Below are 24668 nucleotides of genomic sequence, written 5' to 3'. Positions count from 1 at the left end.
AGCCTTTGAAGACAGACCTCCCCCGCCACTCACTATCAGAACCCCTCTGGCCAGGCCTGATGTGGGCAATGAATATATTAAAAAAAAAAAAAAAAGTTATTTGAAAGAGTTACAGGAAGAGAGGAAAAAAGAGACAGAAAGATATTCCATCTACTGGTTCACTCCCCAGATGGCCGCAATGGTGGGCCAGGAGCTTCCTCCGGGCCTCCCACGCAGGTGCAGGGGCCCAGGCACTTGAACCATCCTCCACTGCTTTCCCAGAAGCATCAGCAGGGAGCTGCATGGGAAGTGGAGCAGCTGGGACGCGAACCGGGTCTGTGCCGGCACTGCGGGTAGCGGCTCTACCCGCTACGCCCCAGCGCCGGCCCAGCATACAGGAATTCCTAATCCAAGTTCTCGCCCCCCGCAGATGGGTGTGCAGACAGGAACAGAACTTACGGTGAGGAAAGAAGCACACATTCAGGCATAAGAGGGGGCCACACGAACACCCGACCTGAGTGGGCCAGAGCTGCCGGCGAACGAGAGAACTGGGCCAGTTACCTCCAGCGAGGGCGGGAGCAGTCCGTCAACGGTGACCCAGTCGGGGGCGGCCCAGGGCTGCAGCGAACTCTCCACCTGCCTCCCCTTCTTATAAGGAAGGGGGTGGCCCCCCAATCACGTAGTCAGTCGGGGAGGGACTGAGCATGCGTCCTGTGACAGGTGCATGCTGGGAAGGTAGGCAGATCAGGCCTGCAGTTAAAGGAACAGCATCACTTTGCAGGGAAACGAGTTCAGCTCATCTAAACCTTAACATCATAACAGGCCTAGCAGTTAAGACGCCTGGGTCCCACGTTGCCAGTACCTGGGTTTGATTCCCAGCCCCGGCTCCTGACGCCAGCTTCCTGCTAACGTCCACCCTGGGTGGCAGCAGGTGATGGCAGAGTGGTTGGGTCTCTTCCAGCCACGGGAGAGACCTGGGCTGAGTTCTGGGCTCCCAGGTTCAGCCTGGTCCAGCCCTGACCATCCCAGGAGTTTGGAGAGTGAACCAGTGGGTGAGCACCGTCTCTCATTGACCTTCAGCCTGTTAAATTAAAAAACCGGTGTTCAAGGTGATTATAGGCCACTGGGGCCTGGGGTGCTGGTTACGTGGAAGTAGAAAGCTAACACAGGCAGAGGGCTTGGCAACAAGGGGAGACGGAGGCAGTGGCAGGGGTTTGGGGCGCTCACAGATCCCGGGGCACAATACATTACAGAGCACTGCAGCTCTCTCCAGTTTGCTCTCTGTCCCCTGTGGGCAGGGCTCAGGGCTGTGCCTCCCCGTGAAGCTGCTCCCCCAACTCTGACTCGGCCCAGCCTCTCCATTTGAGCAGGTTGCCCTTTGCCCTGAGCTGGGAGGCCACAGCTAACCAAAGCTGCTCCCAGCCACTAGTCCCAGGGATATTTTCCTTCTAGAAAACGAGTTTTAGGACCAGCGCTGTGGTGTAGTGGTTGAAGCCGCCGCCTGCAGTGCCGGCATCCCATATGGGTGCCGGTTCTAGTCCAGGCTGCTCCACTTCCAATCCAGCTCTCTGCTATGGCCTGGGAAAGTAGTAGAAGATGGCCCAAGTCCTTGGGCCCCTGCAATCACGTGGGAGACCCGGAGGAAACTCCTGGCTCCTGGCTTCAGATCGGCACAGCTCTGGCTGTTGTGGTCAATTGTGGAGTGAACCAGTGGATGGAAGACCTCTCTTCCTCTCTGCCTCTCCTCTCTCTGTGTAACTCTGACTTTCAAATAAATAAGTCTTTTAAAAAACTAAGTTTCCCCGTCCTGTTGCCATCTTTCACTTTGCTCCTCCCTCTGAGCCTTCTTTTCAGGGCAAGGCCACGCTGTGGCCACCACGGCCACTTCCAGAGCCCACAGGCAGGGAGAGGGGACCCAGCAGGCGCTTCCTGGGTGTAGCCTGCGCACTGGCCTCCCAGCCTCTGTCCCTTGGCTCAGGGCGACGCCACGCGTTTCTAAGATAATTTCTGTGTCCCTGGGGTTTGGGAGGGAAGCAGAGTGGGCGGCCGACAGCCACATCCTGCCTGCCAGCTCCCTCCCGCAGCCAGTCTGCACGGGAGGGTGGGAGAGGTCCTGCTCCCGTTCCAGGGGGACTTCCCAGGGCGTGGGGATCCCAAAACTTCAGGAATTCTGAGTCATTCCTGCTTATTTCCTGAAGACTTGACTCATTCCAGGCCTTTGCAAGGAGCAGTGAGTCAGCAGGGGCCGGCGCCAGGAGGCTCCCCACGCAATCCAGCAAGGAGAAAACTGGGGCAGGAGGTTTCAATGAAGTGCCCAGCGCCACGGCCAGGGCCAGGGCTGCAGGCCTGAGGCTGCCACTCCAGAATCCGCCCTCTGACCCTTCTCGTCTCCAAGCCCCAGAGGCTCCTGGAAGACTGCATTGCAGGCGGTGCGGACCGGGGCGGTTGTGTTCACCCCAGTTTTGAATTTTTAAAACTCAACAGCCACAACATCTAACGGACTATCCATGCTGCCCTTAGGGATCTGAAAACAGTCAGTAGGCATGGAATGGAAAGGCTTCTTTAAGCAGCTTTGCCCACTCCCGCCCCCACCCCCACAGCAGCGCTGCCTCTCGGCTTCACAGACCTCGGTGCCTGGGGCTGGCAGGGCAGGTGCACGGCCAGACGGTGCGGGGCTGTGCCCCTCACACCTTCCGCACACTTTCCCTGCCTCCCACCCTGCCCGGAGCCTACCACATTCCATTCACCGTGAGCTGCTGCGCTATTTTTGAAAGCTGTTTGCTGGCGGCCCTGGCGTTGCCATTTTGTGGATGTTGTTAGGGTCACAGCGAGGGAGGCCCACAGGGCTGTTTCTAACGTGGCTTCTGCTCTGGTCCTTCCCTGAGAACTTGGCTGGGCTTGGAAACCACTTACACATCCTGGGGGGGTCACCTGATCAGCGACAAGAAAACAAACCCAGTGCCCCCTCCTCCCGCGCTGTGGTACTCGGGTTAAGTGTCCACCTGTGGTGCTGGCATCCCATATGAGCGCTGGTTCGAGTCTCGGCTGCTCCACTTCCAATCAGGCTCTCAGCGGAGAGATGGTCCAATTACTTGCGCCCCCACCACCCATGCTGGAGACCCAGATGGAGTTTCAGGTTCCTGTGGCCATTTGGGTAGTGAACCGGCAGATGTGATTCTCTCTCTCTCTCTCCTAACTCTGCCTTTCGAACAAATGTATCTCTAAAAAAAAAAAAAAAATCTGGCCGGCACCGCAGCTCACTAGGCTAATCCTCTGCCTGGGGCGCTGGCACACCAGGTTCTAGTCCCGGTCGGGGTGCCGGATTTTGTCACGGTTGCTCCTCTTCCAGGCCAGCTCTCTGCTGTGGCCCGGGAATGCAGTGGAGGATGGCCCAAGTGCTTGGGCCCTGCACCCCATGGGAGACCAGGAGGAAGCATCTGGCTCCCGGCTTCGGACTGGCACAGTGCGCTGGCTGTAGCTGCCATTTGGGGGGTGAACCAACGGAAGGAAGACCTTTCCCTCTGTCTCTCACTGCATAGCGGCCATTTGGGGAGTGAACCAACGGAAAAGGAAGACCTCTCTCTCTCTCTCTCTCTCTCACTAACTCTGCCTGTCAAAAAAAAAAAAAATCCAAAAAACTGCTTTGTGGGTATGTAAAACATACACTGACATTTATTTCCATTTTAGTTCTTAAAGCCAACTGCGTACTGAGCCATCTGCTGCAGGAAGGTGTGGTTGGGCAGACGCAGGTGCACGGGAGAAGCCAGAAAACGTCTCCATCACCGACACCTAGGAGGACGAGGGCAGCCGCGTGTTCCGCGTCTCCCCAGGGTCCCGGGCGCCAGGCAGCGCTGGTGCCCCGCCACCAGGCCGTCCGCACCAGGGGCGCCCCGCATCCCTAGTCCCTCTCGTACCACCGGCCGTACAGGGCCGCTGTCACCAGCCCGGAAGACAGCCGTCTCTTCCTCAGGAAATAGCGGCCCCGGTCCCAGCCGAGCTGGTCGGGGGTCTCCAGGCGCATCCCCGAGGTCAGGAGCAGAGGGAAGACGTAGGCCGTACTGAAGTTCCCCCACAGGTCGAAGTCGAAGCTCCCCGAGGCCTCCGTGACCTCCTGGCCGCACGTGTGGAGCTCCGAGCCCCCGCACTTGACCAGGGCGCACACCTGGAGGTAGTAGGCGCCGTTCACTGTGTGCAGGCCGTCGAAGACCCCCAGGGCGTACAGCTCGGGCGACGGGGCGGGCCGCTCGTAGAGCAGGTGACAGCACAGGCCGTGGGCGCACACTCGGAGGTAGCCCGCCTCCTCGCGGGCGGGCACCAGGGTGAAAGTGTCGTACATCATCTCGGCGTGGAAGGTCGGGGCCCCCTCGCAGCGGCCCTCCCGGGGGTCCCGCTCGCAGGTCAGCTCGCCCCACGGGGCTTGCAGAAGCTGGCGGGGCGCGGGGTCCGCACCGACGAGCCCCTGCGGGCTGGCGGCCACCCGGGCGACGAGGAGGCGGCCGCCGGGGTCACCCGCGGCGTGGTGGTACCAGGACTGGCGCGGGGTGTGGATGCCGCTGCCCGTCATCCCCAGGGCCGGCTGGTGGATGTTGGCCGCCAGCACGTTGACGCCGAAGGCCGTGGCGAAAGCTCTCTGGATCTGGATGGCGGCCAGGAGCGGGAGCTGGTTCATCCAGGCTGTCGGGTAGGCCACGTGCTTCACCTGCGCGCCCAGGAGCAGCCGCACGGCCGGCTCGAAGAAGAGGATGTCGAAGCAGGTGAAGACGCCGAAGCGGCCCGCGAACGGGGTCTCGAAGGTCGTGCGGTCCGCCGCCGCGGGCCTGTCGAAAGCTGCCTCGAAGTACAGGTTGTGCTTCCGGTAGCGGGCGACCAGGGTGCCGTGGCTGCTGAACACCACATCCGTGTTGAACTGGTATCTCCCGTCCGCCGGGCAGCCGGGGTCGCCGCGCACGCACGGCTGCTTGGTCCCGAGGTTGGCCACCAGGAACATCCGGCCCTGGATGGCCATGCAGCTCAGGCGCCGAAGGACCTGCGAGGGAGAGAGGTGCGCGTGCACGCGATCCGAATCCTGCTTTACCGTGGCCGCGTGGTTTTAAACAGAAAAGCTCCTGCCGTGTGTCTCTGAGCTATGAACTGCTGGCAAGAGGGCTGGAAAGCACATGAACAGGTGAGTTCCCAGGACAAATCCAGACAAGAGGCCCAACGTCACCACCAACAAGGCAGCGAAAGAATTAAACTCATGAGCCACCTTTGTGCGCCCGCTAAGACTGGCCCAAATTCAGAAAGTTATTCTATCTTGCGTAAGAGAACGGGCACCCACCGTTACTACTGAGATCGAAGTCTTTTGAAGGCAAAACGTGGTACTCTTTAAGGTAATCTACCGTCTATGAATATGCTTGGAAAAATTCGGTTTCTAGAAGTTTCATCTTAGAGAACAGCTCAAACATGTTTACAAAAATCACACAAACAAGAATATTCACTGGACAACTGCTTATAACAGTAAGAGTTAAAAAACAATAGACACAGGGCCAGCGCTGTGGTGTAGTGGGCAAAGCCACCTGCATCCCACGTGGGCGCTGGTTCAAGTCCCGGCTGCTCCACTTCTGATCCAGCTCTCTGCTAGGACCTGGAAAAGCAGTGGAAGATGGCCCAAGTGCTTAGGCCCCTGCACCCACATGGGAGACAGGAAAAAGCTCCTGGCTCCTAGCTTCGGATCAGCGCAGCTCCAGCTGTTGCAGCCATTTGGGGAGGGAACCAGCAGATGGAAGACCTCACTGCCTCTCCTCTGTGTAACTCTTTCAAAATAAATAAATAAATCTTAAAAAAACCCAATAGCACATGGCATGCTAAAAACAGTGTATCGCACAGCAGATAAGGGGGTGCAGGGCAGGGCACTGAGGGCAGGGTCTCTAGGAAAGGATGGGAGTGGCCTGGGAAGGGGAGGGGGAACTTTCGCTTTTGTTACTTCTACTTGGCCAGGTTGTTCGATACATTTAGACTCTTGTATTTCTTTTTTCTTTTCTTTTTTTTTTTTTTTTTTTTTTTTTTTTTGACAGGCTGAGTGGACAGTGAGAGAGAGAGACAGAGAGAAAGGTCTTCCTTTTGCCGTTGGTTCACCCTCCAATGGCCGCCGCGGTAGCGCGCTGCGGCCGGCACACCGCGCTGATCCGATGGCAGGAGCCAGGTGCTTCTCCTGGTCTCCCATGGGGTGCAGGGCCCAAGCACTTGGGCCATCCTCCACTGCACTCCCGGGCCACAGCAGAGAGCTGGCCTGGAAGAGGGGCAACCGGGACAGGATCGGTGCCCCGACCGGGACTAGAACCCGGTGTGCCGGCGCCACAAGGCGGAGGATTAGCCTAGTGAGCTGTGGCTAGACTCTTGTATTTCTGTACAATAATACGAAGAGAAAGTTCCCTGGATCCTCACGACGACCAGCATTCCTTGATGGGATGAGTGGCTCGTGCAGTCTGGGGAGTTTGGGTCTGGCTTTGTGGACCCTAGAGTCTCCTCTGGGTCTCAGCCCCGCCCAGCCCCGGGGACCCTGAGAAGGTGGGGGTCCTCACGCACCTCCGTGTCGTTGTAGCGCTGGGGCTCCAGGCATGGGTTCCACCTGACCACCTGGGGGTCCGGCATGAAGTCCAGAAATGGGTAAATGGAGGTCCTCGTGAAGTTAAACCCATGAATGCCATCTTCCGGAAACACTATGATCTGTACGCCCTGAAACCCAAACAGCGAGGCATGTTCTGTTACCCAGAACACCGTTCGTTCGCTCATGCCCACCGGGAACTTACTCTGGACTGGGAACAAGCGATGCAGAGATGGCGGCCCCGCTCTCACCGGGGATTGTGGTCTGGGGGCCGCTGCCTCACTGGGGACAAGGACTTCCAGGAATGATGCCCACTTGTGCCTGAGGGCGTGTCAGGCCAGCAGGTGTGTGTGTGAGGGGATGCAGACCAAGGTGCAGGAGTCTGTGAGGCGCACCTGCAGGGAGATCGCTGCACAGCCTCCCCTGTGCCTCTGAACCAGCCGGGGAATTTCTGAACAAACTCTGAGGCTGGGGCCCAGCAGGCCGGTGGATAGGAGTCGGGTGCGTGGATGTCAGCACGGAAACACACACTCGCTAGAAAGACCAACTCCCCCACGGGGAACTGGGAGGCTCCCCCGAGGACTCTGGCTTCCCTACCTGCCTTTGCCGCCTGGGCTCCGAGCACCACCGGCTCATTCTTCTCCTGCGCTCCACTCACACAGCTGAAAACGCCAAGGCCCGGAATGGCAGGTGGGGAAGGCAGGCCTGCAGGCACGAGTGACCTACAGCAGCAGGCAGAGGCACTGCACTGCACTCTTTTCTCCTGGTTACCAACGCTTACACGTTCAAGTGTAGAAAACTTGGGAAACAGACAAAGATATGCTGATCTTATGACCCAAGGATATTCCTATCCGCTATTTGCATCATTACTCTCTGTACGAAAGGTTCCTCAAAGAGTTCACGGAGGGGCGGGCCTTGGGTGAAGCTGTTGGATGCCGCTTGGGACATCTGCATCCTAGCTCCGCTCCCGGCTGGCTCTCTCCCTGACTCCAGCTTCCTGTCAGTGCAGGCCCCAGGAGGCAGCGGGGTTGGCCCCAGTCACTGGGCCCCTGCCACTCCCAGGAGATTCTGCGTTCCCGGCCTCGGCCTGACCCGGCTCTGGCCATCACAGGCCCCTGGGGAGAAAACCAGTAGATAGCAACTCTCTCTCTCTCTCTACCTCTCAAATAAGAATTTTCAAAAAAAAAAAAAAAAAAAACACCTGTTTGTGGGACGTGGAACGAAAAGATAAGTTTGTTTTGGAAAAAAAAATTTCAAAACCCATGTAAGCAGAAGTCTTCAAAAAGTTTACATATTATGAAAAAAATATGCATTGAATTTAAAATTGTTTTGCATCAAAAAAAAACCACAACAACCCTGTTTTAATTCCACTCTCTGTGGCCCTTCTGAAGTGCCCTCATGTGTGTATGTGTGTGTATAACTGAGAGGACGATAAGTATGTGGCCCAGCTATCATTTGCAGTGGCCACATTGTGTCTAAGAGGACCCCGTTTATCCTCTGTCGCTGGGCACTGGAAGCAGTCCCAGCTTTTTGAAATAAAAACTGTTGTGAACATTTGTATTCGGCATGAAAACTTACTGACAGTTGTCCACAATTTCCAAGTGAGTACCTCTTTCTTCAGAATAAAATCAAGTGAAATTAGTGGGTCAGGAGGCATAAAATTTTTTAAGTTTTTAACACATGTTGTCAAAAAGCTTTAGAGAATGGTTACACCAACGTGAGCAGTATGAGACTTGCTATCTCACTGCCCATGATGAGAATAGAAAAACCATCACAATCGTGGGAACCGAGCAAGATGAAGGAGTGGGCACTTGGTGCAGTGGCTACAGTGCTGCCCCAGGTGCTTGCAATCCAGATCGGACTGCTTGGGTGTGGGTCCCAGCTCTGCTCCTGATTCCAGCTTCCAGCTAAGGCTGCAGAGACGGCTCAAGTGCTCGGGTCCCTGCCACCATATGCAGACCTGGATGGAGTTCCTGGCTCCTGGCTTTGGTGTGGCCCAACCCTTGCCATTGTGGGCATTTAGAGAATGAACTAGTGGGTGGGAGAAGTTTGTGTGTTTTCTGTCTCGCTCTGCCTTTCAAATAAATAAAATTTTAAAAAATTAAAAGTGCATATATTTCCAAATTACACCGGTTACTGTTTAAGAAGCTCACTCAAGGATTATTTAATTATCTAGAGAATGTACTGTGGCTTGTTTTTATTTAAAAGATCACTTCAAAGATTAGAATTACATTGCCTTGTAGGACATTAGTCGTAAGTTTTTTTTTTTATCAATTAGCAATTTTTTTTAAATGCTCACTGCTCTAATACAATTTCATTTCTCAAAATCTTTTTAAAAAATATATTATTTAGAGCTGGCGCCGTGGCTCAACAGGCTAATCCTCCGCCTTGTGGTGCCGGCACACCGGGTTCTAGTCCCGGTCGGGGCGCCGGATTCTGTCCCGGTTGCCCCTCTTCCAGGCCAGCTCTCCACTATGGCCCGGGAGTGCAGGGGAGGATGGCCCAAGTCCTTGGGCCCTGCACCCCATGGGAGACCAGGAGAAGCACCTGGCTCCTGGCTTTGGATCAGCGAGATGCGCCGGCCGCAGTGGCCATTGGAGGGTGAACCAACGGCAAAAAGGAAGACCTTTCTCTCTGTCTCTCTCTCTCTCTCTTTGTCCACTCTGCCTGTCAAAAAAAAAAATTTTTTTTAATTGTATATATTATTTGAAAGACAGTGCTACAGAAAGAGGGGAAAAGACAGAGCTCTCCTATCAGCTGGATCACTCCCCAAATGGTAGTAACAGCTGGGTCTGAGCCAGGCCGAATCCAGGAGCCTAGACCTCCACCTGGGTCTCCCACATGGGTGGCAGGGGCCCAAGTCCTTGGGCCATCTTCTGCTTCTTTCCAAGGTAACTTAGCAGGGAGCTGGGTCAGAAGTGGAACAGCTGGGACTTGAACCAGCGCTCATGAGGGACGCCAGTGTCACAGGCTGCAGCTTAACCTGCTGTCCCACGACACCAGGCCTTCAATTCTCTTTTGATTCAGCTTTGCCATCTTGCTGGTTCCTTTATTAATTAATGAGTTCAATACGGTGGTCTAAGAGTCATGTTTTTAACTTCTTGTAGCTTATACTTGGATATGTTTTCCTTTCTTGAAAATAAAATTCTGAGTGCAACAAGTGGTTTCTGGTGGAGATGAACATTTAAGTTGCATTTACATATCACATGAGTAAGGAAATCAAATTGCATTGCCTGAGCACAGGCCAGCCAGGAATGGGGACGGGAACCAAACCCGAGCTGGGGCAGAGGGTGGCTGTGGCACTGGGAATCCTGGACGGGGAGCTGTCAGCATGCCTGAGAAAGGGCAGCAGCAGCGACTTTCTGATAGCCCTTGGGGAGATCGAGGACTCCTGAGGAGCGCAAGGCACCAAGCCGGCGAGCGCCCGGCCCAGTCCTCTTTAAACCGGACTCCTTTTCCTCCCTCCAAACAGCTCTGCCAAGAGAGAAGGGCTCGGGCCGGCTCGCTCAGGAGCCTCCGCCCCACAGCCAGGCCCGTGGGAAACTCCACTGTCTCAGAAGCTGCTCTGGCAAATACAACTGCGCGGGAGCTGAAATATCTGGAAGTGCCACACGTGGAGGGGGAAGCCTTTTGTTTCCTCCAGGCAGGTTGTTAAACCGCAAAAGCAGGGGGCGTGCACCGCCACTGCCCGCGGCCTGGCGCGTAGCAAGGGAGGAGGAGGAAGAGGGAGGTGCTGTCAGGTGCTGGAGCCACGTGGGCAAACGCCTGCGCCAGGAGAATGCATGCCCTTGGTGGGTCGGTGTCATCCGGAGCTCTGAGGGCACAGCCGGGTATTTTTACACTGACTTCAGCATAAACATAAATCAGGTGCGTGTCAAATATATGCGTGAATGACGTGAAAGAAACTGATATGCAGGATTCCTAAGTAGCCATACCTGTGAAGTCCCTGCTCTTGGCTTTGTAAGTGCAGGCTGGCAGAGGCAGCGTGGGTGTCTGTGTGTGGGCAAAGGGCACGATGCAGTCGGCAGCCGCCACCCTGTGAATCTACGGGGAGACACGACTGCCAACAGTGTCCTGGGGACCACATCTACAAGGAATCGTCAGGATCGAGAGGGCTGCAGAACTACAGGTGGCAGGCGCGGGCACTGCTGACTGACTGCTCACTGAACAGGAGACCCTTCCAGAAGTTCCCACTGTTGGAATGAGTGCACCTGCGAGAGTCAGCTCAGAGCCACTACAGTGTCCCAGGAGAAACGGGACGTCAGGTTGGGACAAGAGCGAGAGGTGTCACCTGTCAGAAGAAACTAGGCCAGGTCTTCAAGCTCCCTTCCAGCACCACCCGTGTGTCTGCCATGAGCTACAACTTTAAAATGCAGGTACCAGGCATCCTCCATTGGAGCGCCTGGGTTCAACTCCTGCCTGTGGTCCGGGTCCCAGCTTCCTGCTAATGTGGACCCTGGGAGGCAGCAGGTGATGGCTCAGAAAGTTGGCTCTCTGCCACCCTGTGGAGACCTGGATTGAGTTCCTGACTCCTGGCTTTAGCCTGACCCTGCCTTAGCCTCAGCCTCAGCCCCAGCCCCAGCCCCTGCCATTTTGGGTATCTGGGGAATGCTAGCAGGAGCTCTGTTTCTGCCTATCCAATAAATAAAATAAAAAAATTTTTAAAATGTAATGTGGCAGTAGCTGGGGGAGCTGCAGCTGCCACCCGACCAGCTGCTCCGGAATAGGAGCTGTGTGGGGGACCTGTCGGCCTCACTGCCCCTCCCTTCTAACTTCCACATGGAGTTTACCTCCTGGCCAGGCGAGGGCGGGGCTTCTCCAGCAACTGGGCTGGGGCAGCTCACCCCCTGGGGTACAGCCCGAGCCTCCTCTTGCTCACGGGTTTCCCAGGACGCCTTTTCCCCCCTCAGGTGGCATCTGGCACGTACATTTCCCTCTCTGCCCTGAGAGGCGCCTCTCCTTCACCCCACCCTTCCTGGAGTGAGGCGGAAACACAGGCCGGCAGGAAGCCTTCACAAAGGCTGGCCCAGCCTTCCCTTTGTGGGTCTGGGATTGGTTCTGTCAGGGCTTGAAAAACCCGAGGAACCCTTACTCTGGTGTTTGGTGTGCTTTATGGCGAGTGTGGCTAAGAGCTAATTGCAGATCTCTTGCTTCTGTACACATCAGCTTTGCTTGCTAACGCTTGGGGGTAAAAATGTTGCCAAACTAAAAACAAGGAACTAAGCCTGAGAACACGGAACTGGGCCCGATCCCAGGCAGGTTTCAGAGACGCCTTTCCCAGATGTTCCACCGAGATTAACGGGCAGAACATTCTGCGGGTATTCCGAGAAAATAGCCTCCTTACCCCCTCCAGGGGCAGCCACTCCCCATCTAAAAGGATCCAATGAGTACCCATGGTAACCTTTAAACTAGCCAATCAAGCCAAACCCCACGAAATATGTTAATCCTGTGGTTTTTGCCTTTAAAAGATGCTTGTAACTGCTGCTCGGGGCTTCTCTTCACCTCTGGTGACAGGGAGCCTGTTTGCGGAAATGCTTAATAAAAAATCCTCTTGCTTTTGCATCTATCGGTCTGGAGTTTGGGTCTTTGGGCGACCACCCGAGCGCATTGGAATCCCAAACTTGGGGTCCATCAGGCTAAGGTCGCAGACTGTCTGGCACAGAAGCCAGATCATCTGAAGACAGCACATGGCAGGCTGGAGGACGGGTGCTGCTTCAGCTCAGCTTTGAGTGCCTCATAGAGTGTGAGAGCTCACAGGGCTCAGTGGTTTGCAAATTTTTCCGTTCCTTGGAATTCCAAGCAGAGCCTTAGAGACATCCAAGGCCCAGATCTCATCCCTCCCTGCCCCCAAGACTCTAGGACTTGGGAACCCACACTGGAGCCCAGGGCTCCACAAACCTCAAGGACAGAGGCAGCTCTTGGAGATCCTGCCACAATGCAAATTCTAATTCAGAGCTATGGAGCTCCAGGTGCTGCTGCTCCACACTCCACTCTCGAGACTGGCAAGGCTCAAGCTAGCCAAGCGACTGAGTAAATTCAGCTGGCCTGATTTCCAGGAGGGGCCCGAGGGAGCCTGGGGCTCCCCCACCACAGATGGAGCATTACAGAGCAACAGCGTGTGTGCTGTGCTGTGAAACCAGCCCAGCTCGTAACCTACAGCGCCCCTTGCCTTGTGGGCCGCCGTCATCACTTGCTGCTCGTAGATGTCCAGGTTCTGGTTCATCAGCTCCAGGGCCTGCTTGCGACTGGTGAGCGCGAGAGGGTCTGGACTCAAGATGGGCTGGTGCTCGTACACGGCAGCCAGGTAATAGCCAGCCTCGTGGTGGTCAGCAGCGCGGTGCTCCCCGGCGAGGACGCCCCGGGCAGCCACGTAGCAGCCGAGGAGGAAGAGAGCGAGCTGACTGCTGGCTCCGGACATAATGCAGGCCATAAATCTGGAATGTAATGGGGCAAGGGGAAAACAGCTGAGTAAAGAAGGCTGCCAAGAATTTAACTTTCACAGCTGTGATTTATTCATCCCCGCAATTAAACTCGCCCGCAGCGGTACTGCGGCTCAAAGAGCTTGCTTCGTGTTCCTAACAACAGATTCCGGGTTTCTCTCCAAACACGTAGCAAGCTGTGTCTAAAATGGCTCGCCGGGCCCACTGGCTGGTTTTAGAATGTTTCCAAAACAGACCCACTGTTTGCTATGATTTTCGGTGCTCAGCAGGACGGCAATGCGTCACAACTTGCTTTTCTAACTGTGCCCTTAAGTTTTAAGCAGCGGCAATTATTCCAATGATTTGACATTAATTCCATGATGTCTCCTGCCCTCTCCACACACAACCCACTGCAGGTCACCCATCTATGCCGGCCATGGCTGTCATGAGCCTAAAAATACAGCTCAGCTCTCCTGGCTGCAAAAACGCGATGGATTAAAATTCTCCGTGCGTTCCTTTGGTTAGTTCTGAACATGACGCATAACTTCATTCAGCACAGCATTCTCTATTTGGCGCTGGGGAACCACTGACTCCTACTTGGTGTCAGCATCTACACTCTGTTAAGGGACAGGCAAAAAGCAGCCTCCCACTCAACGCACAGCTTCCCCCACCCCGCCTCACCCTAAATTTAAGAAATCATCCCTTTCTCAACCTTTGTCTCTGTGATGCCAGATCTCTGCCTCAAATGCCTATCTGTTTAAAAATAAAATCCTCCGTCCCCCCTTTTTTTTTTTGAATGACAGAATGTAATCTAGAAAACACCCGAATTTTCTAGAAAGTAAACCCAGGTGTGTAGCCCTTGCCAAGGGTGCCAGGAGGTGAGTGATCTTTCTGTCTTCTCCCCTCCTCCCAAGATCAGCCACGTTTATTTGCAACAGTTGTGTGCTTGCGGGTGTTCTACAGTGAACAGTCCAGCTCCGGAAAAGAGCCTGGCCGCCCAGCTGCAGTCGCCTCCCCTCCCCCACCCGCAGCACTCAGCCTGGCCCAGCTGGGCCACCTGCCCTGCTGAGATGTGGGCGTGCCCAACCGCCCAGGCATCTGGATTAAACAAAGACAAATGGTGGCATCACAGTGCAGACCTGAGCAAGGCGCCCCGCTGCCCTATCCCTGTCTCCCCTCCTAACCCCATACATTTCAGCCGGAATTCCCTGGTCTGCAGATCTCAAGGTGCTCATTCAGAACCCTTGGCAAATTAAACGCTAAGAACCACAAGTGATCTGCCACTCCGAGCCTGCCCATCTTAAAGGATTAGTTCCCTCTCCAGGGAGCACAGGTGCCACCCAAGTTCCCACTCCAGGATCTGCTGCCTTCATCTGGGACCCTGTCTACAGCGTCTTAGAATGGAAACGGGGCCGGCGCCGTGGCTCAACAGGCTAATCCTCCGCCTTGCGGCGCCGGCACACCGGGTTCTAGTCCCGGTCGGGGCACCGATCCTGTCCCGGTTGCCCCTCTTCCAGGCCAGCTCTCTGCTGTGGCCAGGGAGTGCAGTGGAGGATGGCCCAAGTGTTTGGGCTCTGCACCCCATGGGAGACCAGGAGAAGCACCTGGCTCCTGCCATCGGAACAGCGCGGTGCGCCGGCCATTAGAGGGTGAACCAACGGCAAAGGAAGACCTTTCTCTCTGTCTCTCTCTCTCACTGTCCACTCTGCCTGTCAAAAAAATAAAAAAAAAAAAAAAAAAAGAATGGAAACGGGGCTTTGGGTGAGCTTTTGAGTAGAAACGGAAGTATTATGGGTAAGCTTTCTTATCCGAATTTTGCCTCAAAAGCAGAGCAGGGCACAAGGCTAAATGTCTGCATCTTATCTCTGTTTGCAGAGCCGGGATCACAGGGCTGGGCTGAGGGGAGTCCCTTCAGCTTCCAAGTCACGCTGACAGTGTTTACATGGAAAACAGTGGCCTCGCTAAGGAGCGTGGAAACTGAGGCTGAGCAGTCCCTGGTGGGGGCAGGCCAGGAGTTCCTGGAGCAACCAGTGACATCCACAGGGCCCCCTCTCTTAACTGAGAGCCTAATCCCAGGGACATTTGTTTCAGTCCAAGGAACTTGCAATTTAGCAAAGCAAGGGAAGTGCAGAGCCAGCAAGATCGCACTGTCTCTTTCTATTTTGAGAAGACACAATTGATATTCTTTGCACAAAGGTGGCAAACTTCTGTGTGGTAAGCAGACTCAGCCAGGTAGTCGGGTTTCAGAGAACCACGGGTAAGGAGGTAGAAGAGACAGGAGTAATTGCAATAGAGAACCGTCTGCCCTTCCCAGGAGTGGGGGAAACACAGGAGACCTTTGAATCCGATGTCCAAGTGCTGGTTTTCCCTCTTGATCTGGCACCACACAAACTGTCGCAGGAGAAGCCAAGCCGGCATGGCCAAGGACCTGGAAGGGCTCAGCTGGCCGCAGAGGGGCTGCTGACTCTTAAAGGGGCAGCGCTGGAGAGGCCCAGCCCCCCCCCCCCCCCCCCCCCCCCGCCCCGCGCGTGCCCAGTGCTAGCCAGGGTTTTCAGATCTGGCTCAGGACAGGATGTGTGGGGGACTGGGGTGCAGGCTCCCTGGGAACAGTGGGCTCTGGAAGTCATGTGTTCTTGGAAACTCAGCAACTGACCCATCTTGAGAGCTGGTCGGGACCTGACAGTTAAGGAAATGGTGACTGGAGGTGTGTGAGCCAGGAGCCTCGGGTAGGGAGTGCCTGACTGGACGCCCAGTGGGGTGACGAAGTGTTCACCGCCACAGCATCTTCTGCGGCACGAGGCAGGCCGTGGCTCAGGAGGACACCTGCACCACCATTGCCCCGGGCTACACGGTGAACAGAGACCTCACGGGACCCACGCTCAGCCATAATGGAATATAAATACCAAGTGAGTGAGCCGGCAGTCGGAGGCAAGGAGAAGTGAACGCAGCCAAGGGGAAGGGGGCAGGGCAGAGCGTGGCCTCCACCAGCAGGGGAGGGCGCGCCAGGGCATAAGGCCTGAGGCAGGAGCCTGTCTCTCGAAAGGACGGCGGCAGAATCTGAGACAAGTCACAGAGCCGCCGCTGGCTTCCCAGGTCTCCCTGCCTTCGCCCTTGTCCTCGCCCTCTGGTCTCCTGCAGCAGCCGTCGAGGTCCAGGGAGCTCCCTTCAAAACCCTCCAGTGCCTCTCCATTTCCCACAGAGACGCAGTCAGGATCCTTGCTGGACAGATGCCCAGAGAGAGGCTGGGGGCGGGGGCAGAGGCTGCTGGAGGCAACGACAGGAGCCCTGGCAGCCTACCGTCACAGAACTCTTCCGCACTGTGAGGGAAAGAAAGGGCTAATTGCACAGAAACCCGCTTGGCGGGGGTGTGGCCACGTGCCAGCCTCTAGGCACTTTTACTTCCCCCACCTTGCTAATGATTCATCTCCTAGCTGTGCCATTTATTATGTGTTTTTAGCAATAAAATGGAAGGTTATGATTAAGGCATTCTTAATAAGGTAACTTCACAGGCAGGTAGATAGGTTTTTAAAAATTATATGAACACCTACTGATCTTTTTAAGAAACAGCTTGTCACTCTTTGTCAGGGAGAGTGATGGAGGCAGGAAAAGGTGGCAGAGGAAGAACGGAGTCTGGGGCACCTGCTAAGAATCTAGAAATCAACAAAGTATCCGCTTCTCTGTAGAGATGACAGGATGCCAAGAACATTCTGTAAAGTCCCATGCCAAGAACATTCTGTAAAGTCCTATGTAGTTTGAAAACTAGTTTCATCGGGGCCGGCGTTGTGGCATAGCGGGTAAAGCTGCTACCTGCAGTGCCGGCATCCCATATGGGTGCTGGTTTGAGTCCCAGCTGCTCCACTTCTGATCTAGCTTCCTGCTATGGCCTGGGAAAGCAATGGAAGATGGCCCAAGTGCTTGGGCCCCTGCATCCGCCTGGGAGACCTGGAAGAAGCTCCTGGCTCCTGGCTTTGGATCAGTGCAGCTCTGGCCGTTGCGGCCAATTGGGAAGTGAACCAGTGGATGGAAGACTCTCTCTCTTTGTGTGTGTGTGTACCTCTTTTAAAAATAAATAAATCTTTTAAAAAAATTAGTTTCATCAATTTTGTGATTTTCTCCTCCAAAGGAGAATGATGTCCATCCCCCACCTAATTTACATTATCTGAATTTAAAGAAATTATAAAAGAGACCTTTTATTTGTCTTTCCCAGAAAGTCCTTTCCTGCCACTTTTTCTCTGGTCCTCCTGCTGGAGCAAGGACCTTAGATCCATGTTAACCTCTCACCTACATACAGCAAGCAGGCCCCCATTTCTCTGCCCTGCAAATACAGCCCCACCCTGCCTGGACTGCTGGACACACCCCTATGGGCAGAGTCCAGCCATCAGCCTGAGCTCTCCCTGCTCCTCCCAAGCTCTCTCCCCCCAACCCAGCAGCTCAGCCCAAGTCCAGCCCACGCCCCTCCCAGCTCACACTGTGATCTCGCAGGACCTTTGGAACGAGCCCAAGTCTCCCTCTGTCTCGGCAGCCCAGCTTTAGCTCAGACCCCCTAGCCCCTTCCTGCCACTCTGTACTATATAAACTGCTAGTCTGTAAGGGAGGGGGCTTGCTCTCTGCTGTGTGTTCGAAGGCAACTCTCTGCCCGCGTTCACCCAGCAGTGAGCCCCTCCCAGGCTTCATTCTTCTGAATAAACCAGGTCTGGCATTGGCTTTGTCCTCTGCCTCTTTGCCACTGTCCATCTGGGTGTGCTTGCCATGAACCTGGCGGCGCCTAGACTCAGAACAAGCTCCACAAAGGAGTTAGCCTGGGTCACACTGACCCACCTACAAGAGTTCTGACATCCCAGCTGGAAGGTCGAGCGAAACTCTTCACACTTTAAGACAAAGAAGCTTCTCCCTTAAGTGCCCGGGCATTCTATGTATTCTTCGTGAGGCAGCTTTTTTTTTTTTTTTTTTTTTTTTTTTTTTTTTTTGTACATCCTGTTTCCTTTCTCCTTTGTAAGGGCAGAGAGAACCCCTGCCACAGGGGACTCTGCAGGCTCCCTACTGCCATCCAGTGGACACAAAGCATCACTAACTCACCGGCAGGATAGGAGGGAGCCTGTGTAGCACAGTGACAGTAAATGGGTGGGTTCTCCCTCCTTTCTTTCTCCTTTTTGTTTCCAATGCTTTACTGATCTCGTTTATAGTGTGTGTGTGTGGGGGGGGACCCAAGAAGAACTGATTTTCAAAAATTTGGGTTTCATGAAAATTGTTTTTCCTTCCCCTGCACTCCTACAATGGTTGCATCTAACATGTTCACAAGTCTAAATTTCCTGCGGTATCTTATTTTGCAGTAGTACCCCCATAGGACGTGACTGGGTGTAAAAGGTGAGCCTGCCCACCCACACTGTTACACACGCTGTTCTGCACATCCAGGATGAACGACAGCTCACAACCTGGCAGCCCTCTCTGCCGTGACCTCGCAGATGCAGAGAGAAACGGTCGGCTTCCAACTCTGTCTCTCTTCCCGGAGCCATGGAGCCTTTCTGCTTCCTTCCACTTTGTTAAACCAGAAATTAGTCGCATACCTTTCCCCCTCTGGCAAAGGTGCCAGCCTTAGGCACATCTGGCCCCTGGTTCTAACACAACTCTCAGTGCTCTGTGCCGTCCACTCGTAGAGGGCAAACACTGGCCACCTTCCCTACGTCCTGGCACACAGACCAAGCCCTCTCCACGCAGGGCTCCCTGGTGGTGGGGAGACGAGGTTGGGCAGGGTGGGCTGCAGTCTCTCCCAGGTTACCTGCAGGAACTCCATTCCTTCCTGTTCTCTCAGCACTAGAGACAAAGCAGAGGGGACAGAATAGCTCCCTCTGGGGAGGAGGCTGCTCTTACAATAGAAAGGGTGTAATCTCCAGAGCCAGGTTTTCACTCACATGTGTTCTGTTCAAAAACCCACACTGTTTTTGCCACCACACTCAAAAAAATTGGAGGGAAAAGCTAATTAAATAAGTGATATTCAGGTGGTTGAATTACAATAACCTTAGGCCATTCACAAAAATTAAGTCCAGATGAGGATTTTAATACCAAATGTTAGAAAAACTGGCATAAATTAGAATGAGGTATCAGATATTTGCTGAATCAACTTTCTAAAAATTGAAGCAGTTAAAATAACAGAAAAAACAGATTGACCAATTAAAGTTTACATGTAAAATATAAACATCAAGACAATAATTATAAACTGGCAATAAACAAGAACAGATTTTAACAAGAAAACAAATCATAAACAAAAACTTTGAAAGACAATTTATGTACAAAAATAAAAATGAAAACTGGTCCTATTAAAAATACTAAATTTGTAAAAACATTCATGTAAACAAGTAACGTGATAATGAATACATTATCTTACTGGTACAAACAGGTCATGGCCTACTTCTGAGTAGGCCTTAGGAAGTCATTCAAAAGGAGACAAAATGTATTAGATAAAGTGATGGCAAACTATGACAGTAAAGAAATCCTGGTTCTGATATTTGTTATAAATTTGTTATGTTTCACACAGCAAATTCTATTCCTGTATCTATAAATTGAAAATAAGAATATGTATTTACATATTTACATCACTTTGTGTTCAGTGAATTGAAGCTACGGAGCCAAGAACTCAATCTGAGTCTCTCAGGTGGACGACCGGGGCTCATGTCCGTGAGCCATCATCTGCTGCCTCCCAGGGTGAGCATTAGCAAGGGAGTTGGAACAGACAGCGGAGCCAGGAAGCAAACCCAGGCACTGCAATCTGGGATACAGGCATCCCATGCAGTGTCTTAACCACTATGCCATATGCCCTTCCAAAACAAAGAGAGGTGTGGAGGGGGCAGTGTTGTAGCACAGCAGGTTAAGCTGTGGCCTGCAATGCCGGCATCCCCCAAGCACCAGCTTGTGTGCTGGCTGCTCCACTTTCAATACAGCTCCCTGTTAACGTGCTTGGGAAAGCAGTGGGAGATGGCCCCAGTACTTGGGTCCCAGCCATTCACAATGGGGGTTCTGGCTTCTGCCTGGCCCAGTCCTGGCCCTTGGAGCCATTTGGGGAGTGAACCAGCAGAAGGAAGGTCTTTTTCTTTGTATGTATGTATGTGTCTCTCTCTCTAACTCTGCCTTTCGAATGAATACATCTTTTTAAAAGATAGTTATGAAGACCCTGATGATGAAATCTGCTTAAGATGTATTAAAGAGGAGGCCGGCACTATGGCATGGTAGGCTAAGCCTCCACCTGCAGCACAGGCATCCCATATGGGTGCCAATTTGTGTCCCTGCTGCTCCTCTTCCAATCCAGCTCTCTGCTATGACCTGGGAATGCAGTGGAAGATGGCCCAAGTGCTTGGGCCCCGGCACCCATGTGGGAGACCTGGAAGAGGCACCTGGCTCCTGGCTTCAGAGCAGCCTGACTCTGGCTGTTGTGGCCATCTGGGGAGTGAACCAGCAGATAGGTGGAAGACTTCTCTCTTTCTCTCCCTCTCTCTGTAGCTCTACCTCTCAAATAAATTTAAAAAATCTTGAAAGATGTATTAAACAAACATAACGGGTGGGGCAGGCTTTTGGTGCAGTGGCTAAGATGCCCCTTGGGATGCCTGCATTCCAAATTGGAGTGGTTGGTTTATGAGTTCTGGTTCCACTGCTTCCTGCTAACATGTACCCTGACAATCACGAGAGAGACCCAAATCGAATTCCAGGCTCTTGGCTCTGACCTGGCAAATACTGTTGGGCACTTGGGATGCCTTACAAATAAAATAAAAATAACTAAAGCAGACCCAGGCATTGTGGCACAGTGGTTGAGCCACCACTTGGGATGCCCACTTATATGGGAGTGCCTGGATCTGCGGCCTGCCTCTGCCTCTGATCTAGCTTCCTTGCTAATACACCTGGGAGGCAGCAGATGACAGCTTAAGAATTTGAGTCCCTGCTGCCACCCCCAGGGGGAGATCTCTTTGGAGTTCTTGGCACCTAGCTTTAGCACATCCCGGCCCTGGTCACTGCAGACATCTGGGGAATGAACCAACGAATGCAAGATTCCTCTCTGTCTCTCCTTCTCTCTCTGTCACTCTTTTAAATAAATAAATAAATGATTAAAAAACAAATTTAAAAATATAATTTGAAATTTTCTATATTAACTGTGATAATAGCTAAGTAAAATTTGTGTATGTGAAAAAAGGCTGGAAAGGAATGAGTATATGAAAACATGTGAATCAGTTTACGGGAGTTTAAAAGGTTTTCCTAGATGTTACATAGTTCTAATAAGAAGAACCTAAGGAAATGGATGAACAGCTGAGACTTCAGGCTTCTGGTCTGGCACATGAAGAGCTTGGAAGTGGCCACTCCATGGTAACAAGTAAAATCTGAACACACCTAGAGCCAACAGCTCGTCACACCTGCAGAATTGAGATCGCAGGACAAAGCACCGGCCCCAGACAGGAGAGCACAGGGCACCACAGTCAACCAGAGCACAAACCTCCCGGGGAACCACTACCTGGACAGGAAAACCTGAACCATGGCTGACAAACTGCCGGAAGCGCAACGTGGACAAGTCTGTGAGCTAAAGAAGGCCAGCCTCGGACGGGTGCACCAACTCCTTGCTGAGTTCCACCCAGAGCTGCTCTCAGGTTCTCACAAAGAAGAAGGAGAGGATTCCCCTCATGCTGGCAGCAGGAGCAGGGGAGAAGCAGCCAGACCACTCTCTTTTCCAGCAGGCTCGCCCGCCATGGAGACAATTTCACCAGAGCCAAGCTATCAGGTTTTAGCAGAGCCTAACTGACCCAGGGGAGAGAAGTAGTCTCTCACCCCTCAAGCCCTCCCCACACCCAACTCCAGCCTGTTGCAGCCACTCTCTCCCACCAGAGGCAGGGGTGGTGGCTAAGAAGCACTTGTGAGGTCCAGTCCAAGGGCACAGCTATGCTAAAAGACTGAGACCTACCCATAGGAATTTCTAGACATGGCAGGGATGTTGGAATTATCAGCTAGCGATTTAAAATAACTACGGTGGATATGCGAATAAGGCTCTACTGAAGCAAACAGCACACAGGAGATGAGTAATGTGAGCAGAGAGATGGAAATTCTAAGAAAGAATACTTGAGGGCAATTTTGGAAACCTCCAAAATTGAAAAGCAAAGGGGGAAAAAGGAGCAGAAAACATGAAACAGAATAGATCCAAGAACTGGGACAGCTACACACCGTGAAAACAGACGTAACAGGAACGCCAGAAGGAGAAGGGGGGATAGGGACAGGAACGCTATTCAAAGCAGTCATGATGGAGCGTTTCCCAGGTTGAATCAGCCTGGAGAACTCGGAGCAGGATAAACACTTAACAAGACATAACAATCCACAGGCAGGAACACATACTGAGGCTGCAGAGCATCCCAGGAAAGGGAAAACCCCAAAGGAGCCCGAGGGTGGGTGGGTAGGACACCTTCCCTATAGAGGAGTAAGGGAAAGCATCGGATCTGGCTTCTCAGACACACTGCAAACAAGAGGGAGTCGCGTGAAATATTTAAAGAGTTGAGGCCGGCGCTGTGGCTCAACAGGCTAATCCTCCGCCTTGCAGCACCGGCACACCGGGTTCTAGTCCCGGTCGGGGCACCGATCCTGTCCCGGTTGCCCCTCTTCCAGGCCAGCTCTCTGCTGTGGCCCCTGAGGGCAGTGGAGGATGGCCCAAGTGCTTGGGCTCTGCACCCGCATGGGAGACCAGGAGAAGCACCTGGCTCCTGCCATCGGAACAGCGCGGTGCGCCGGCCGCAGCGCGCTACCGCGGCGGCCATTGGAGGGTGAACCAACGGCAAAAGGAAGACCTTTCTCTCTGTCTCTCTCTCACTGTCCACTCTGCCTGTCAAAAAAAAAAAAAAAAAAAAAAAAAGAGTTGAGAGAAAAAAAAGCACCAACCTAGAGTTGTATATCCTATAAAATTTATCTTCCGACGTGAAGGAGATGTAAATGTACTTTCTGGGGCCAGCGTTGTGGCTCAGTAGGTTACGCTGCTGCCTGTGATGCTGGCATACTGTGTTGGCGCTGGTTCAAGTCCTGGCTGCTCCACTTTCTATCCAGCTCCCTGCTAATACTCCCAGGAAAGAATCAGACGATGGCCCACATGTTTGGGCCCTTGCTACCCATCTGGGAGATCTGGATAGAGATCCAGGTTTGGGACTTCAGCCTGGCCCTGTCGTGGCTGTTGTGGCCATTTGGGGAGTGAACAAATGGGTGGAAGACCTCTCTCTCTGTCCCCTCTATCTCTGTAACTCTGCCTTTCAAATAAACAAATTAATTTTAAAAACAAAAAAACTTAAATGCAAGGAGAAACAGACAAATCTTATCTAGTTGGAGACTTCAATATTCTTCTCTCAGTAATGGACAAATCAAAAGGCAGAAAACCAGTAGGGGCATAAACTCAACACCACCATCAGTCACTTGGATATGATGGACATCTGCAGGCTGCTTCATCCAGCAACTGCAAAATATACATTCTCCTAAAGTTCACATGGAACATTCATCAAGATAGAGCACATCAGGGGCCACAAAACTCAGCTAAACACATGTATGAGAACGGATGCCATACAATGTCTACCCTAAGGTCACAATGGAATTGAACTAGAAATTAGAAACAGAAAGATAGGAGCCAGCATTGTAGCATAGTGGGTAAAGCTGTCACTTGCAGGGCCAGCATCCCATGTGGGCACTGGTTTGAGTCCTAGCTGCTCCACTTCCAATCCAGCTTCCTGCTAATGGCCTGGGAAAGCAGCAGAGGATGGCCCAAGTGTTTGGACCCTTGCACCCACATGGGAGACCCAGAAGAAGCTCTTTGCTTCAGATTGCCCAGTTCCAGCCATTGGGGCCATTTGGGGAGTGAACTAGCAGATGGAAGATCATCTCTCTCTGCCTCTCCCATTTTCCATAACTCTGCCTTTCAAATAAATAAATAAATAAATCTTAAAAAGAAAAAAAAAAGCAGATAAAAACAGAATCTAAAAATACTTGGATATTAAATAACAGATGGATCAAAGAGGAAATTTCAAAAGAAACTTTATTTATTTTTAATTGGTTTTAACTGTTTATTTTATTTGAAAGGCAGAGTTAGAGAGAGAAAGAGATCTTCCATCTGCTGGTTTACCCCATATGGGATGCCAGTGTCACAGGCAGCAGCCTTACCCGCTATGCCACAATGCCAGCCCCAAGAAATTTTAAAAACAAGATGTAAAATAAGCAATCTAAGTTTCCACTCCAAAAGAAGACAAACAATTCTAAACTAATCAGAAGAAAATAATAAAAATTAGTATAGAAATCAATGAAAGTTAAAATAGGAAATCAATAGAGAAAATCAATTAAATAAAAAGTAAGTTCTTCAAAAAAGATCAGTAAAACCAGTAAGTTTCTAATCAAGCTAAAAGGAAAAAAAAAGAAGACAGAAATTGTTGATATGAGAAATGAAAGAGAACATAACTGCAGATTCCATGGACATTAAAAAGATAAGAAAGTGGGGCCGTGTTTGACACAGTGGTTAAGTTGTTGCCTGGCATCTATGAATGTCATATCAGAGTGCCCTGGTTTGAATCTCCAATACTCCACTTTTGATCCAGCTTCTTGCTATTGCACACCTTGGAGGCAACAGATGCTGTCTCACAAGCCTGGGGAGACTGGGATGGAATCTCTGACTTTTTGCTTTAGCTTGGTCCAGCCCT

The 24668-nt window shown here is 52.6% G+C and overlaps 1 protein-coding gene across 4 annotated transcripts in view; it reads right to left on the bottom strand.

The window, feature by feature from the left end:
• Positions 1–3633: 3633 nt before the first annotated feature.
• Positions 3634–24668, bottom strand: part of BTD (biotinidase) — a 58080-nt gene continuing 37045 nt past the window's right edge. For 3 of the 4 annotated variants that reach the window (XM_062214990.1, XM_062214996.1, XM_062214979.1), the window contains exons 2-4: positions 12732–12996; positions 6544–6693; positions 3634–5005 (exon numbers count right to left, since the gene is read on the bottom strand). In XM_062214990.1, coding sequence (XP_062070974.1) covers positions 3878–5005; positions 6544–6693; positions 12732–12992 — 1539 coding nt within the window. In that variant the 5' untranslated portion in view covers positions 12993–12996 and the 3' untranslated portion in view covers positions 3634–3877. The other variant, XM_062215006.1, reaches the window with a different exon arrangement.

Source organism: Lepus europaeus, chromosome 2 (genome assembly GCF_033115175.1).
Source record: "Lepus europaeus isolate LE1 chromosome 2, mLepTim1.pri, whole genome shotgun sequence".
Lineage (NCBI taxonomy): Eukaryota > Metazoa > Chordata > Mammalia > Lagomorpha > Leporidae > Lepus > Lepus europaeus.
Note: the sequence above shows the minus strand (reverse complement) of the source record. Positions and strands in the feature narration are given on the sequence as shown.